The 17,668-nt window shown below is 41.2% G+C and overlaps 2 protein-coding genes across 51 annotated transcripts in view; one reads left to right on the top strand and one right to left on the bottom strand.

Annotated features, from left to right (window-relative positions):
* LOC106602686 (cyclin-dependent kinase 2-associated protein 2) overlaps window positions 1–17,668 on the bottom strand; it is a 299,328-nt gene that overhangs the window by 32,146 nt on the left and 249,514 nt on the right. The window lies entirely within an intron of this gene.
* LOC106602685 (uncharacterized) overlaps window positions 1–17,668 on the top strand; it is a 63,238-nt gene that overhangs the window by 25,910 nt on the left and 19,660 nt on the right. For 34 of the 50 annotated variants that reach the window (XM_082974310.1, XM_082974302.1, XM_082974320.1 and 31 more), the window contains exons 1-16: window positions 27–266; window positions 1,349–1,411; window positions 1,605–1,958; window positions 5,673–5,837; window positions 6,684–6,833; window positions 7,039–7,137; window positions 7,267–7,308; window positions 7,402–7,431; window positions 8,212–8,232; window positions 8,330–8,395; window positions 8,646–8,711; window positions 8,969–9,034; window positions 10,914–10,979; window positions 13,594–13,659; window positions 13,917–13,982; window positions 14,241–14,306. In XM_082974310.1, the coding sequence (XP_082830436.1) occupies window positions 179–266; window positions 1,349–1,411; window positions 1,605–1,958; window positions 5,673–5,837; window positions 6,684–6,833; window positions 7,039–7,137; window positions 7,267–7,308; window positions 7,402–7,431; window positions 8,212–8,232; window positions 8,330–8,395; window positions 8,646–8,711; window positions 8,969–9,034; window positions 10,914–10,979; window positions 13,594–13,659; window positions 13,917–13,982; window positions 14,241–14,306 (1,474 nt within the window). In that variant the 5' untranslated portion in view covers window positions 27–178. Of the gene's footprint in view, window positions 1–26; window positions 267–1,348; window positions 1,412–1,604; window positions 1,959–5,672; window positions 5,838–6,683; window positions 6,834–7,038; window positions 7,138–7,266; window positions 7,309–7,401; window positions 7,432–8,211; window positions 8,233–8,329; window positions 8,396–8,645; window positions 8,712–8,968; window positions 9,035–10,913; window positions 10,980–13,593; window positions 13,660–13,916; window positions 13,983–14,240; window positions 14,307–17,668 lie in introns of those variants that run through there. The other 16 variants (XM_082974313.1, XM_082974307.1, XM_082974297.1 and 13 more) reach the window with 15 other exon arrangements.

Here is a 17,668-nt window from a genome sequence, read left to right as displayed (position 1 = left end):
TAGCCACCTTTTGTCAACCATTAACCCATGTTGCTGCAAGAAATGGGAAAGTGAAAGCACAATGACATATATAGGGAGGGAGTGAGCAAGAAAAATGACTTTCGCTCTTACTAACTATTCTGTTTGCATTCTCACCTTACGGTAGAATTGAAATGCACGGGATGTATGTTGGAGGGTCATGAATCTGTTGGATCATCGGAGGATCCCTAAAGTGAGGATACATTTGATGTTTACGACCGTTGGAAATCGAGGCATCATGCACTTAGGTACAAATGCATTTTCTATGACTTCTCCAGTAAAAGATTAGTTTAAATTTAAATGAAAGGTTATCAGTGTCCTCTTAATTGAAAAAAAGTTCTGCTTCTTCTATCCCCCTTATCGCAACTCTTCACTTGCTTTTGTCTATTGCATCTATAAGAAATATTACATTTGTGACTTGCCCTTCGGATTTGTTGCATTTGTTGTTTTCCTTTCATAGTAATAGGACAATTTGTTCGATTTATTATAAATGTATTATTTCTAGTAATGTTGTATTATGCGATTTACTATTAGGCATGTATTCTATATTCTTCCATTAAACCCAGTTAAAATGACTACTGTGCGTGTACTTTTCTAAAATGGCTGCTAGTGCTAGTGTGGCTATTTAATCAATATACTGTAGCAGTAGTAAAAAGATAAAACCAATGTCTGAAAGTCCAAAGTTCAGCCTCATAGGCTGTTCATTTACCTTCACCTGGTTGCCAATGAACCCAATAGCTTCACTTCTGAGATAAAAGGCGGGATCTGATTTGACCATGAGTGTACAAAACATTAGGAACATCTGCTCTTTTCATGACAGACTGACCAAGTGAATCCAGGTGAAAGTTATGATCTTTTATTGATGTCATTTGTTAAATCTGCTTCAATCAGTTTAGATGAAGTGGAGGAGATGGGTTAAAGAAGGATTTTTACACCTTGAGACAATTGAGACATGGATTGTGTATGTGTGCCATTCAGAGGGTGAATGGACAAGACAAAATATTTAGATGCCTTTGAACGGGGTATGGTAGTAGGTGCCAGGCGCACCGGTTTAATTGTGTCAAGAACTGCAACCCTGCTGGGTTTTTCATGCTCAATAGTTTCCTGTATGTATGAAGAATGGTCCACCACCCAAAGTACATATAGCCAACTTGACACAACTGTGGGAAGCATTGGAGTCAACATGGGCATAATCATTATGAACATTTTTGTAACTTTATTGGTAAAGTATTTTGATACTTTGTATGTACCTACAATGTTTCTCTCTCTCAAGCTACCGAACACCTAAATAGTGATGATGTAATTTTGATGTCCTTTATCTTTTATGCAGGGTTGTGTCTGAGGGTGCTGATTTTGGTTGCTCTCACAGTTCCCATCAGAGCAGCTCAACCTGGTGAGAATGTTTAAACTGTTAATTACATAAGTAACTGAAAGGAAACAGTTTTCTGGACACAGAAAGTAATTTCAATGGAGATCCAGTTCAGGACTAAGCTTACTCTGTGTCCAGGATACTGGCCCTGGGAATCTAGCACAAATCAGTCACCATCGTTTTCTCTCCCTCTTTCTCCCCATCTCTCCTTCTCCAGCCCAGGAGACATTCACCTTAACTGTCCCTGATGGTCCAACCTCGACCCTGTCTGGCTCCTCTGTCTCTCTACTCTGTCAAGTTTCATCACTCTTCAATGTTGAGCCATTGGAGGTGCGCTGGTACCGTTCCAGTAACTTTCACAGTCCTGCCTTGTTTTACAAAGATCACAAGATCCAGGAGGCCCCTGTGGACCCCCGTTACAGGGGCAGGGTGTCTCTAACTGGGGGGCTGGAGAGAGGGAATGTGTCCCTGACACTGGAGAGAGTCACACTGGAAGACAGGGGGGAGTATGTGTGCCAAGTCACCAGTAAACAGTGGTATGAAAAGGCCAGTGTCTTCCTCACAGTGAATGGTAAGGGTTATCTCTCAAATTGATGGTGAAACTGTGTATTGTGGTGTCACCCCCGAAGCACCTGATCCTAGATCAGCACTCCTACTATGAGACACTTTATGAATACAGGCCCTGGAGTCTTTGGTACCACAGAGTTAAAAAAAAAAAATGGCAGTTGCATTTGCCACCTCAGTTTACAATGGGTGGGTTTAATTTGTGGAACGTTCCAACAGGAATCTGTTCCAAAAACTTTGTAAATAACAAGGATGCCAACAAACACATACAAAGTACCATGATCAATTCACCTACAATGAGGGAAAAAAGTATTTGATCCCCAGCTGATTTTGTACGTTTGCCCACTGACAAAGCAATGATCAGTCTATAATTTTAATGGTAGGTTTATTTCAACAGTGAGAGACAGAATAACAACAAAATAATCCAGAAAAACACATGTCAAAAATGTCATAAATTGATTTGCATTTTAATGAGGGAAATAAGTATTTGACCCCCTCTCAATCAGAAAGATTTCTGTCTCCCAGGTGTCTTTTATACAGGTAACTAGCTGAGATTAGGAGCACACTCTTAAAGGGAGTGCTCCTAATCTCAGCTTGTTACCTGTATAAAATAAAAGACACCTGTTCACAGAATCAATCAGATTCCAAACTCTCCACCATGGCCAAGACCAAAGAGCTCTCCAAGGATGTTAGGGACAAGATTGTAGACCTACACAAGGCTGGAATGAGCTACAAGACCATCACCAAGCAGCTTGGTGAAAAGGTGACAACAGTTGGTACAATTATTTGCAAATTACATTTTAGCAGAAGCTCTTATCCAGAGCAACTTACAGTAGTGCATACATTTCATTTCATGCATTTTTTTTGTGCTGGCCCCCCATGGGAATCAAACCCACAACCCTGGCGTTGCACACACCATGCTCTACCAACTGAGCCACAGGGAAGGCCATTTGGAAGAAACACAAAAGAACTGTCAATCTCCCTCGGCCTGGGGCTCCATGCAAGATCTCACCTCGTGGAGTTGCAATGATCAAGGGAATGGTGAGGAATCAGCCCAGAACTACACGGGAGGATCTTGTCAATGATCTCAAGGCAGCTGGGACCATAGTCACCAAGAAAACAATTAGTAACACACTATGCCGTAAAGGACTGAAATCCTGCAGCGCCCGCAAGGTCCCCCTGCTCAAAAAAGCACATATACATGCCCGTCTGAAGTTTGCCAATGAACATCTGAATGATTCAGAGGACAACTGGGTGAAAGTGTTCTGGTCAGATGAGACCAAAATGGAGCTCTTTGGCATCAACTCAAGTCGCCGTGTTTGGAGGAGGAGGAATGCTGCCTATGACCCCAAGAACACCATCCCCACCGTCAAACATGGAGGTGGAAACATTCTGCTTTGGGGGTGTTTTTCTGCTAAGGGGACAGGACAACTTCACCGCATCAAAGGGACGATGGACGGGGCCATGTACCGTCAAGTCAAATCTTGGGTGAGAACCTCCTTCCCTCAGCCAGGGCATTGAAAATGGGTCGTGGATGGGTATTCCAGCATGACAATGACCCAAAACACACAGCCAAGGCAACAAAGGAGTGGCTCAAGAAGAAGCACATTAAGGTCCTGGAGTGGCCTAGCCAGTCTCCAGACCTTAATCCCATAGAAAATCTGTGGAGGGAGCTGAAGGTTCGAGTTGCCAAACGTCAGCCTCGAAACCTTAATGACTTGGAGAAGATCTGCAAAGAGGAGGGGGACAAAATCCCTCCTGAGATGTGTGCAAACCTGGTGGCCAACTACAAGAAACGTCTGACCTCTATGATTGCCAACAAGGGTTTTACCACCAAGTACTAAGTCATGTTTTGCAGAGTTCAAATACTTACTTCCCGCATTAAAATGCAAATCAATGTATAACATTTTTGACATGCGTTTTTCTGGATTTTTTTGTTGTTATTCTGTCTCTCACTGTTCAAATAAACCTACCATTAAAATAATAGACTGATCATTTCTTTGTCAGTGGGCAAACGTATAGAATCAGCAGGGGATAAATATACTTTTTTCCCTCACTGTAGCTAACTAGCTGCCGATGAGGCATCAACTCACCACGTAGCTTATTCTTAATGTTTGTCTATAGGCTACCAGAGTGAGGACAGACATTTTTCGGAATAAACATGGTGAGTGAAAAACATAATAAAATTGCCCACTCCCTACCCGGTATCTTATTCTGCAGATATACAACTTTGTATGCGTTGTTTGTTGTAACCTTGATATTCACGAAGTGTTTGGAACAGATTCCTGTTGGAACGTTCCACAAATTATACCCACCTGTTTACAATTGCATTAGGGGTACAGAACCTACAAACTTCAGCTGTCTTAGGGGCATCAATGTAATGTAAAAAAAAATTGGCCAAACCACCTTTAAGTAACTTCAAATAAATAATTGAAAGTTGATTTGAGTTGAAAGTTGATAGGATGCCCCTATCACTCCTATTGAATGTTAGCTAGTGGTGGCTAAAGTTAGGTGAAGTTTGTCGTGATTGTTTAAAAGAAAACCAAACCATAGCATACTGTTTCTCCTGGCCAATAGACTACTTTCAGAGTGAGGAACTATCTAACATTAAATTGTAAATACATTAACTCAGCAAAAAAAAGAAACATCCTTTTTCAGGACCCTGTCTTTCAAAGATAACTCGTAAAAATCCAAATAACTTCACAGATCTTCAATGTAAAGGGTTTAAACACAGTTTCCCATGTGTATTCAATGAACAATAAACAATTAATGAACATGCTCCTGTGGAATGGTCGTTAAGACACTAACAGCTTACAGACGGTAGGCAATTAAGGTCACAGTTATGAAAACTTAGGACACTAAAGAGGCCTTTCTACTGACTCTGAAAAACACCAAAAGAAAGATGCCCAGAGTCCCTGCTCATCTGCGTGAACGTGTGTTAGGCATGCTGCAAGGAAGCATGAGGACTGCGGATGTGGCCAGGGCAATAAATTGCAATGTCCGTATTGTGAGACGCCTAAGACAGCGCTACAGGGAGACAGGACGGACAGCTGATCATCCTCGCTGTGGCAGACCAAGTGTACCAACACCTGCACAGGATCGGTACATCCGAACATCACACCTGCGGGACAGGTACAGGATGGCAACAACAACTGCCCAAGTTACACCAGGAATGCACAATCCCTCCATCATTGCCCAGACTGTCCACAATAGGCTGAGAGAGGCTGGACTGAGAGCTTGTAGGCCTGTTGTAAGGCAGGTTTTCACCAGACATCACCAGCAACAATGTTCCCGGACAGAAATGTCCGGGAACTTGCAGGTGCCTTGGTGGAAGAGTGGGGTAACATCTCACAGCAAGAACTGGCAAATCTGGTGCAGTCCATGAGGAGGAGATGCACTGCAGAACTTAATGCAGCTGGTGGCAACACCAGATACTGACTTTTACTTTTGATTTTGACCCCCCCCCCCTTTGTTCAGGGACACATTATTCAATTTATGTTAGTCACATGTCTGTGGAACTTGTTCAGTTTATATCTCAGTTGTTGAATCTTGTTTTGTTCATACAAATATTTACACATTTTAAGTAAGATGAAAATAAAAGCAGTTGACAGTGAGAGACGTTTCTTTTCTTTCTGAGTTTATCTTGCATTCTTCCAAATGATTCTGTCATTCTTTCTGTGTCCTAATAGTTGTGGCTTGTCCCCCCTTATCTGTCCATTAGTAACAGGTAGTGAACCAGTTCTCTCTGTTGCTGAAGCAAGAGGAGGAGGAGGTCAGGTGAACGTTACCTGTTCATCAGAGGGCTGGTCACCACAACCTACACTCACCTGGAGAAACAAAGATGGGACAGAGATCAGAAATGAACAAGAAGTACTCAACACTTCTGGTAATTACATGTTGGTACTTCCTCACACTGTCTCTGCTCTGCTGACACAAATGTTCTAGTACCTGTGGTTTGGGTTAAAAATCTGACCTGGGTTGTGGTGTACTTTCAGTTACACTACTTTGTGTAAGTTGATGGGATCGGATTTCTAAACTCTGAATATTAATAATCATGCTAGAGAAATGAGGGGTGCCGTAGTCTAGGGTCTACAGCAGAAGTTAATGGTTATCTGTAGGAGGAATGTATTTTAATGTTTTTTTATTTTACTAGGCAAGTCAGTTAAGAACAAATTCTTATTTACATTGATGGCCTAGGAACAGTGGGTTAACTGCCTTGTTCAGGGGCAGAATGACAGATTTTTACCTTGTCAGCTCAGGGATTTGATTTAGCAACCTTTCGGTTACTGGCCCAACGCTCTAACCACTAGGCTACCTGCCACCCCAAAATGGTGGATGTTGTTAAGCTTGGAATGTACTGAGTGCAGGGAAGACGATCAGATGTTGGCAGGCGCTGATAAGGGTGGAGAGCTGTGGATTAGTAAGGAAGGGGGTCGAGGTCAGGTCAGGTCACATTAAGGGAGAAGGAACAGTTTATTGCACGTATCCCTTAACTTCCTGCCTAGCAATAAAAATGTCATGTTTAGAGAGAAGTAGGAGACTCCACCCAAATTGGAGTATATATATTACCACTGGTGGAAATATGTTTTGTCTGTTCAGCTGTTAGATCCTTTGGGGTGAATAAACTTGGTTGGAGCTTTTATAGAGTCCCTCAATTTCTTACTCTGATATTTAGAACCTAACACAGTCAATGTGAATATTTAGATTTCCCCTCCCCATCTTTCTGTGTCAGATCCCCAGGGCTTGGTGAGTGTCAGTAGTTGGCATCTGTATGCTCCATCATACTCCAATTGGCTCGCCTGTACAGTCTCTCTGTCTGAGGAGGCGAAGAGAGAGGGAAGAATTCTGCCACATATATACACAGCTCCTACAGCTGCACCTGGTGAGTTAGTCTCCTACACAAACATCCTACCCACGATCAGATCCCTCTCTCCCCATCCCACAGACACTAGTTTAGAGGAGGAGGAACATGTTGAAAAGGTCTCTACAGATTTATTTTGCTAATTAATTTCACCGTGATGATGTTCTGATGATGTCATGTCTTGAGAGCTTTAGAGTCATTTGATCCATGTTGAGTCTGTGTGCAGGAGTCTCTAAAGAGGCCTTCATTGTGACTCTGGTCCTGTTGATCCTGTCTCTGGTCATCATCTGTGCTCTGTGCTCTGTCATCCTGTGGAAACGAAGAGGTATCTGGAATTCAGTCATATTAGTGTTTGTGATTTAATTAACAGTAATAATGACCCTATATAGAAATGTGTCATAAAATATTTTGTCCATAAAATATTGAAACAATAATCTTTTTTTTTATCTTTTAGGGTCCATGTGGTGTTCATCCCAAAAGTCCAGAAACCGTTCAGGTAGTGTCTGATAAATAAACTAAGAATGAAATATGAGTTATGACATAACATAATGAGTTTTTTTATTTTGACAATTGTGTCTCAATATTTCAGATCAAACTGAGCTGGGACAGAGGCCAGCAGGTAATTGTTTTATTTTGATCTCTGGGTGAAGGCTATCATAATATACATGCAACTAACTTATTTTTGAGAAAACCTTTCCATTGACACAAAGCATGATATGCACATATCTCAATAGGATTTCACTCTACTTGTTCCACAATTGACCTTTTTACAATAACTGTTACCTTCTCCATTCAATAGAGCAAAATAAAACTATTGCAGGTTATTCACTATCATGATGATATCATTTTCTAACTTTGATAATCATTTAGTAGCCAGGTTTTGTATGAATTAAATATTTATGATTAATGAACTGCAGGATAATAACCTAAATGGGGTCTCCTAGGGGCAGAAAGCAAAGAACAGATACCAACAACTGAAGAGATAGCAGCTAGTATAGAAATTAATCTGGAAGGTAATAAGTAATAGGGGGGAAACATTTCTTTAACATCTAAAATGTGTCATGCCAAAAGTGCAGAAACAGTATCTCATCTGATCTGTGTGATAAATAAACTAAGTGTGAGATGAGTTATGACAACATAAGCCATGATGGATTTTATGTTGACATGATTGTGTCTCTATATTTCAACTCAAACTGAGCTAGGACAGGTGCCGGCAGGTAACCGTTTTACTCTGATCTCTCTGTGAAATGGCAATACATGCTAATACTTGAAACTAACTTAATATTGAGGAAATATTCCATTGACACCAAGCATAATATGCACATATCTCAATAGGGTATACTCTCCCTGTTCCACAATTCACCCTTTTACAATAATTTTCACCTTTTCCATTCAACAGAGACAAAAAACCTAATTGAAGGTAATGTTCAATCATGATATACTGTATATGACATTATTTAACTTTGATAATGTAGTAAACTGATGAATATCAATATTACCTAAATGTGATCCGTTAGTTGCAGAAAACACATTGACGACACCTACTGAACAGAGAGCAGCTGGAAAACAAGTGAATCTGAAAGGTAAAGTAATAAAATATATTACACTTTTAATTGTATATTTTGATGATAATTTAACATAATCGCAATAGGATTTAACTGTCCCAGTTCCACATTCACCTTTATACAATGACTTTCAGCTTTTACATTCAACAGAGACAAAAAACCTAATTGAATGTAATGTTTACTCATGATATACTGAATATGATATAATATAACTTTGACAATGTAGGAACCTGACGAATTTCAATAATACCTAAATGTGCTCCGTTAGGGGCAAAAAACACAGTGCCGAGACCTACCGTACAGAGAGCAGCTGGAAAACAAGTGAATCTGAAAGGTAAAGTAATAGGAGAACAAATATATGAACCATTACATTGTATATTTTGATGATAATTTGACATATTCGCAATAGGATTTGCCTGTCCCAGTTCCACATTCACCTTTTGACAATAACTTTCACCTTTTCCATTCAACAGAGACAAAAAACATAAATGAATGTAATGCTTACTCATGATAAACTGTATATGATATTATATAACTTTGACAATGTAGTAACGTAATGAATTTCAGTATTACCTAAATGTGCTCCGTTAGGGGCAGAAAACACAGTGCCGAGACATACCGACCAGAGAGCAGCTGGAAAAGAAGTGAATCTGAAAGGTAAAGTAACAGGAGAACAAATATATTACCCTTTTAATTGTATATTTTTATGATAATTTGACATAATCGCAGTTCAGTTCAGCATTCACCTTTTGAAATAACTTTCATCATTTCCATTCAACAGAGACAGAAAACATAAATGAATGTAATGTTTACTCATGATATACTGTATATGATATAATATAACTTTGATAATGTGGTAACCTGATGAATTTCAGTTTTACCTACAGTTGAAGTCGGAAGTTTACATACACTTAGGTTGGAGTCATTAAAACTCGTTTTTCAAACACTCCACAAATTTCTTGTTAGCAAACTATAGTTTTGGCAAGTCAAATAGGACATCTACTTTGTAAATGACACAAGTAATCTTTCTAACAATTGCTAACAGACAGATTATTTCACTTATAATTCACTGTATCACAATTCCAGTTTGTCAGAAGTTTACATACACTAAGTTGACTGTGCCTTTAAACAGCTTGGAAAATTCCCGAAAATGATGTCATGGCTTTAGAAGCTTCTGATATGCTAATTGACATCATTTGAGTCAATTTGAGGTGTACCTGTGGATGCATTTCAAGGTCTACCTTCAAACTCAGTGCCTCTTTGCTTGACATCATGGGAAAATCAAAAGAAATCAGCCAAGACCTCAGAAAAAAATTGTAGACCTCCACAAGTCTGGTTAATCCTTGGGAGCAATTTCCAAATGCCTGAAGGTACCACGTTTATCTGTACAAACAATAATACGCAAGTATAAACACCATGGGACCACGCAGCTGATATACCGCTCAGGATGAAGATGCGTTTTGTCTCCTAGAGATTAACGTACTTTTTGCGAAAAGTGCAAATCAATCCCAGAACAACAGCAAAGGAACTTGTAAAGATGCTGGAGGAAACAGGTACAAAAGTATCTATATCCACAGAAAAACGAGTCCAATATCGACATAAACTGAAAGGCCGCTCAGCAAGGAATATGCCACTGCTCCAAAATCGCCATAAAAAAGCCAGACTATGGTTTGCAACTGCATATGGGGTCAAAGATTTTACTTTTTGGAGAATTGTCCTGTGGTCTGATGAAACAAAAATAGAACTGTTTGTCAATAATGACCATCATTATGTTTGGAGGGAAAAGGGGGAGGCTTGCAAGCCGAAGAACACCATCCCAACCGTGAAGCACGAGGGTGGCAGCATCATGTTGTGGGGGTGCTTTGCTGCAGGAGGGACTGGTGCACTTCACAAAATAGACGGCATCATGAGAATGGAAAATTATGTGGATATATTGAAGCATCATCAAGACATCAGTCAGGAAGTTAAAGCTTGGTCGCAAATGGGTCTTCCAAATGGACAATGACCCCAAGCATACTTCCAAAGTTGTGGCAAAATGGCTTAAGGACAACAAAGTCAAGGTATTGGAGTGGCCATTACAAAGCCCTAAACTCAATACTATAGATCATTTGTGGGCCGAACTGAAAAAGTGTGTGCGAGCAAGGAGGCCTACAAACCTGACTCAGTTACACTAGCTCTGTCAGGAGGAATGGGACAGAATTCAACCAACTTATTGTGGGAAGCTTGTGGAAGGCTACCCGAAATGTTTGACCTAAGTTTAACAATTTTAAGGCAATGCTACCAAATACTAATATAGTGTATGTAGACTTCTGCCCCACTGGGAATGTGATGAAAGACATAAAAGCTGAAATTAATCGTTCTCTGTACTATTATTCTGACATGTCACATTCTTAAAATAAAGTGGTGATCCTAACTGACCTAAGACAGGGAATGTTTACCATGATTAAATGACAGGAATTGTGAAAACCTGAGTTTAAATGTATTTGGCTAAGGTGTATGTAAACTTCCAACTTCAACTGCAAATGTGCTCCATTAGGGGCAGAAAACACAGTGCCAAAATCTACCGAACAGAGAGCAGCTGGAAAAAAAGTGAAACTGAAAGGTAAAGTAATAGGAGAACAATTATATTACCCTTTAATTGTATATTTTGATGATAATCTGACTTAATCGTAATCGGATTTGACTGTCCCAGTTCCACATTCACCTTTTTACAATAACTTTCACCATTTACATTCAACAGAGATAAAAAAAAACTAATTGAATGTAATGTTCACTCATGATATACTGTATATGATACAATATAACTTTGATAATGTTATTGTAACGGTTGTCGTCGGATAAAGCGGACCAAGACGCAGCGGGGAAATGTGCACTCATCTTCTTTTTTATTTAGTTGGCAAAGAAGGTGAACCAAAAATAAACACGTACACAAAAAGAAACAACGACGAATAACAGTCCTGTAAGGCTTGAAGCAATACACAGAAACAATCTCCCACAAAACACTAATACAAACACATATATAAAGGACCCTCAATCAGAGGCAACTAAAAACACCTGCCTCCAATTGAGAGTCCAACACCCAATTACCTAGACATAGAAATACTAAACTAGAGAGAACATAGAAATACAAAAACATAACCCAAAACTTGGAAATAATAAATCAAACACCCTTCTAAACAAACCACCCCGAACCACATAAAACAAATAACCCCTATTACTGGTCAGGACGTGACAGTACCCCCCCCCAAAGGTGCAGACCCCGGATGCACCTCACATAAATAAACAAATACCCCCCAACACAAAAAAATCCCCCTAAACTAAAGGGAGGTAAGGGAGGGTGGCTGCCGTCACCGACGGCACTCGTTCAACACCCCCCCCTCCCCAATCACCTAATACTGGAGGTGGCTCAGGTTCCGGTCTACAACCCCCACCCAACCTGTCTACCCCTGCATAACGCTCAGGGCTGTATAACATCTCTGGGGACTCCGGACTGTAGGCCGACTCTGGAAGCTCCAGACTGTAGGCAGACTCGCTCGGCTCCGGACTGTAGGCAGACTCGCTCGGCTCCGGACTGTAGGCAGACTCACTCGGCTCCGGACTGTAGGCAGACTCACTCGGCTCCGGACTGTAGGCAGACTCACTCGGCTCCGGACTGTAGGCAGACTCACTCGGCTCCGGACTGTAGGCAGACTCACTCGGCTCCGGACTGTAGGCAGACTCACTCGGCTCCGGACTGTAGGCTGTTGCCGGATACTCTGGACTGGACACTGTTGCCGGATACTCTGGACTGGACACTGTTGCCGGATACTCTGGACTGGACACTGTTGCCGGATACTCTGGACTGGACACTGTTGCCGGATACTCTGGACTGGACACTGTTGCCGGATACTCTGGACTGAGCTGACACACTGGAAGCCTAAAGCGTGGGGCTGGTAGTGGAGCTACCAGACTGGAGACATGCACTTTAAGGCTAGTGCAAGGAGCGGGAACAGGCTGAGTTGGACTGGGCTGACGCACTGGAGGCCTGGTGCGTGATGCTGGCTGTGGATATACCGGGCCGTGGAGGCGCACAGGCGGTCTTGATCGCACCTCCTGCACAACCCGTCCTGGCTGGATGGAACTATTAGCCCTGTACGAGCGGAGTGCTGGTATAGGGTGAACTGGGCTGTGCAGGGGCCTGATGGTTGCCGTGCGTAGAGCGGGCGTAGGGTAGCCTGGACCTAGGAGGCGCACCGGTGGCCAGATGCGCTGCGCAGGCATCCTCCTACCAGGCTAGATGCCCAGTCTAGCACGGCATTTGCGAGGGGCTGTGATCACTCGCACCGGACTGCACGTGCGTATGGGCGAGATCGTGCGTACTTCCGCATACCTAGGCGCGCTCCACTCCATACGTCCTTCCCAAAAAGCACGGGGAGCTGGCTTAGGGCTCACCCTTGGCCCAGCCAAACTACCCGTGTGCCCCCCAAAAAATATTTCTTGGGGGTGCATCTCGTGCTTCTCCCTCATGGCGTACAAAGCCTCATACCGACTCCTCTCCGCCTTGGCGGCCTCTAATTCCTTCCGTGGGCAACGGTATTCCCATGCCTGATGCCAAGGTCCAGCCCCATCCAAAATTTCCTCCCATGTCCAATTCCCCTGATAGTCCATATAATTGTTCCCTTGCTCCTTACCCCGCTGCTTGGTCCTTGGTTGGTGGGAGATTCTGTAACGGTTGTCGTCGGATAAAGTGGACCAAGACGCAGCGGGGAAATGTGCACTCATCTTCTTTTTTATTTAGTTGGCAAAGAAGGTGAACCAAAAATAAACAAGTACACAAAAAGAAACAACGACAAATAACAGTCCTGTAAGGCTTGAAGCTATACACAGAAACAATCTCCCACAAAACACTAATACAAACACATACCTATATATAGGACCCTCAATCAGAGGCAACTAAAAACACCTGCCTCCAATTGAGAGTCCAACACCCAATTACCTAGACATAGAAATACTAAACTAGAGAGAACATAGAAATAGAAAAACATAGAACATAACCCAAAACCCGGAAATAATAAATCAAACACCCTTCTAAACAAACCACCACCCCGAACCACATAAAACAAATACCCTCTGCCAACGTCCTGACCAAACTACAATACAAATAACCCCTATTACTGGTCAAGACGTGAAAGTTATAAACTGATGAATTTCACAATTACCTAAATGTCCTCCGTTAGGGGCAGAAAACACAGTGCCGACACCTACCCACCAGAGAGCAGCTGGAAAACAAGTGAATCTGAAAGGTAAATTAATAGGAAAACAACTATATGACTCTTTTACTTGTATGTTTTGATGATAATTTCACATAATCTCAATAGGATTTGACTGTGCCAGATTGACATTCACATTTTTACAATAACTTTCACCTTTTCCATTCAACAGAGACAAAAAACCGAATTGAATGTAATGTTCACTCATGATATACTGTATATGATATAATATAACTTTGATAATGTGGTAACCTGATGAATTTCAGTATTACCTAAATGTGCTTCGTTAGGGGCAGAAAACACAGTGCCGACACCTACTGAACAGAGAGCAGCTGGAAAAGAAGTGAATCTGGAAGGTAAAGTAATAGGATAAAAAAATAAAATCCTTCTTAATTGTATAATTTGATGATCATTTGACACAATAGCAATAGGATTTGCCTGTCCCAGTTCCACATTCACCTTTTGACAATAACTTTCACCTTTTCCATTCAACAGAGACAAAAAAACATGAATGAATGTAATGTTTTCTCATGATATACTGTATATGATATTATATAACTTTGACAATGTAGTAACGTAATGAATTTCAGTACTACCTAAATGTGCTCGTTTAGGGGCAGAAAACACAGTGCCGAGACCAACCGAACAGAGAGCAGCTGGAAAACAAGTGAACCTGAAAGGTAAAGTAATAGGAGAACAAATATATTACCCTTTTAATTGTATATTTTGATGATAATTTGACATAATCGCAATAGGATTTGACTGTCCCAGTTCAGCATTCACCTTTTGAAATAACTTTCACCATTTCCATTCAACAGAGACAGAAAACATAAATGAATGTAATGTTTACTCATGATATTCTGTATATGATATAATATAACTTTGATAATGTGGTAACCTGATGAATTTCAGTTTTACCTACAGTTGAAGTCGGAAGTTTACATACACTTAGGTTGGAGTCATTAAAACTCGTTTTTCAAACACTCCACAAATTTCTTGTTAACGAACTATAGTTTTGGCAAGTCAAATAGGACATCTACTTTGTACATGACACAAGTAATCTTTCTAACAATTGCTAACAGACAGATTATTTCACTTATAATTCACTGTATCACAATTCCAGTTTATCAGAAGTTTACATACACTAAGTTGACTGTGCCATTAAACAGCTTGGAAAATTCCAGAAAATGATGTCATGGCTTTAGAAGCTTCTGATAGGCTAATTGACATCATTTGAGTCAATTTGAGGTGTACCTGTGGATGCATTTCAAGGTCTACCTTCAAACTCAGTGCCTGTTTGTTTGACATCATGGGAAAATCAAAAGAAATCAGCCAAGACCTCAAGACCACAAGTCTGGATAATCCTTGGGAGCAATTTCCAAATGCCTGAAGGTAGCACGTTCATCTGTACAAACAATAGTACGCAAGTATAAACACCATGGGACCGCGCAGCTGATATACCGCTCAGGATGAAGATGCGTTTTGTCTCCTAGAGATTAACGTACTTTGGTGTGAAAAGTGCAAATCAATCCCAGAACAACAGCAAAGGAACTTGTGAAGATGCTGGAGGAAACAGGTACAAAAGTATCTATATCCACAGAAAAACGAGTCCTATATCGACATAACCTGAATGGCCACTCAGCAAGGAAGATGCCACTGCTCCAAAACCGCCATAAAAAAGCCAGACTATGGTTTGCAACTGCACATGGGGTCAAAGATTTTACTTTTTGGAGAAATGTCCTGTGGTCTGATGAAACAAAAATAGAACTGTTTGGCAATAATGACCATCATTATGTTTGGAGGAAAAAGGGGGAGGCTTGCAAGCCGAAGAACACCATCCCAACGTGAAGCACGAGGGTGACAGCATCATGTTGTGGAGGTGCTTTGCTGCAGGAGGGACTGGTACACTTCACAAAATAGCTGGCATCATGAGAATGGAAAATTACGTGGATATATTGAAGCATCATCTCAAGACATCAGTCAGGAAGTTAAAGCTTGGTCACAAATGGGTCTTCCAAATGGACAATGACCCCAAGCATACTTCCAAAGTTGTGGCAAATTGGCTTAAGGACAACAAAGTCAAGGTATTGGAGTGGCCATCACAAAGCCCTAAACTCAATACTATAGAAAATGTGTGGGCCGAACTGAAAAGGTGTGTGCGAGCAAGGAGGCCTACAAACCTGACTCAGTGTTAACCTGTTAGGGCTAGGGGGCAGTATTGACACGGCCGGATAAAAAACGTACCCGATTTAATCTGGTTACTACTCCTGCCCAGAAACTAGAATATGCATATAATTATTAGCTTTGGATAGAAAACACTCCAAAGTTTCTAAAACTGTTTGAATGGTGTCTGTGAGTATAACAGAACTCATTTGGCAGGCCAAAACCTGAGAAGATTCCATGCAGGAAGTGCCCTGTCTGACAATTTCTTGCCCTTCTTGATTATCTCTATCCATTATAGAGGATCTCTGCTGTTACGTGACACTTCCTACGGCTCCCATGGGCTCTCAGAAGGCGGCAAAAAGCTGAATCGTGGCTTTGCAGGCTCTGGCTGAAAAAAAGTAGCGCGTTTGGGTAGTGGCTGGTTACAGTACTGTGAGACTCAGGCGCGTGCCCGAGTCGACCTCATGCTTTGTTTTCTTTCGTCTGCAAACCTCCGGTGAATTTACTAAATTACTCACGATAAACGTTCACAAAAAACATAACAATTATTTTAAGAATTATAGATACAGAACTCCTTTGTGCAATCGAGGTGTCCGATTTTAAAATAGCTTTTCGGTGAAAGCACATTTTGCAATATTCTGAGTACATAGCCCAGCCATCACGGCTAGCTATTTAGACACCAAACCAAGTTTAGCCCTGACCAAACTCCGATTTACTATTACAAAAGTTTGATTACCTTTGATGTTCTTCGTCAGAATGCACTCCCAGGACTGCTACTTCAATAACAAATGTTGGTTTGGTCCAAAATAATCCATCGTTATATCCAAATAGCGGCGTTTTGTTCGTGCGTTCTAGACACTATCCGAAGTGTAAATAAGGGTCACGAGCATGGCGCAATTCGTGACAAAAAAATTCTAAATATTCCATTACCGTACTTCGAAGCATGTCAACCGCTGTTTAAAATCCATTTTTATGCCATTTTTCTCGTAAAAAAGCGATAATATTCCGACCGGGAATCTGCGTTTAGGTAAACAGAGGAAAGAAAACAAAGCATTCGGTCGACGCGGGCACGCGCCTGAGTCTCACAGTACTGTAACCAGCCACTACCCAAACGCGCTACTTTTTTTCAGCCAGAGCCTGCAAAGCCACGATTCAGCTTTTTGCCGCCTTCTGAGAGCCCATGGGAGCCGTAGGAAGTGTCACGTAACAGCAGAGATCCTCTGTAATGGATAGAGATGCCCTAGAAGGAGAACAAATTGTCAGACAGGGCACTTCCTGTATAGAATCTTCTCAGGTTTTGGCCTGCCATATGAGTTCTGTTATACTCACAGACACCATTCAAACAGTTTTAGAAACTTTAGGGTGTTTTCTATCCAAAGCCAATAATTATATGCATATTCTAGTTACTGGGCAGGAGTAGTAACCAGATTAAATCGGGTACGTTTTTTATCCAGCCGTGTCAATACTGCCCCCTAGCCCTATCAGGTTAACCATGCTGTATGACTAATAATTCATCATGGTTTATTGATTCATTTACCTTTGTTAGATAATTCTCTTATCAATTCCACCCTTAAATGATTCAATAATTCACCATGATGATCAAATGCTATATGAGAACCCTACTAATCATGCTATATGTAATCACACATAATCACACACTATATGGAAACACAAATAATCACACACTGTAAGTAAACACAATTGTGATACAAGGATTAAACAAGACCAATACATGAATATTCCTCCTACTCATCAATGACTGTCCTGGGCCTGTTTCCAATTATGACACTTCGATTCAGGATTTTCATCATCATTTTCATTAAAGGAACAGTCTATCAAAACGTTGAAAATTCAATCTAAACGTTGAAAATTGTTTCAT

This window comes from Salmo salar, chromosome 04 (assembly GCF_965601325.2).
Source record: "Salmo salar chromosome 04, fSalSal1, whole genome shotgun sequence".
NCBI lineage: Eukaryota > Metazoa > Chordata > Actinopteri > Salmoniformes > Salmonidae > Salmo > Salmo salar.
The sequence above is the reverse complement of the archived record's forward strand: the minus strand, read 5'-3'. Positions and strand labels throughout refer to the sequence as shown.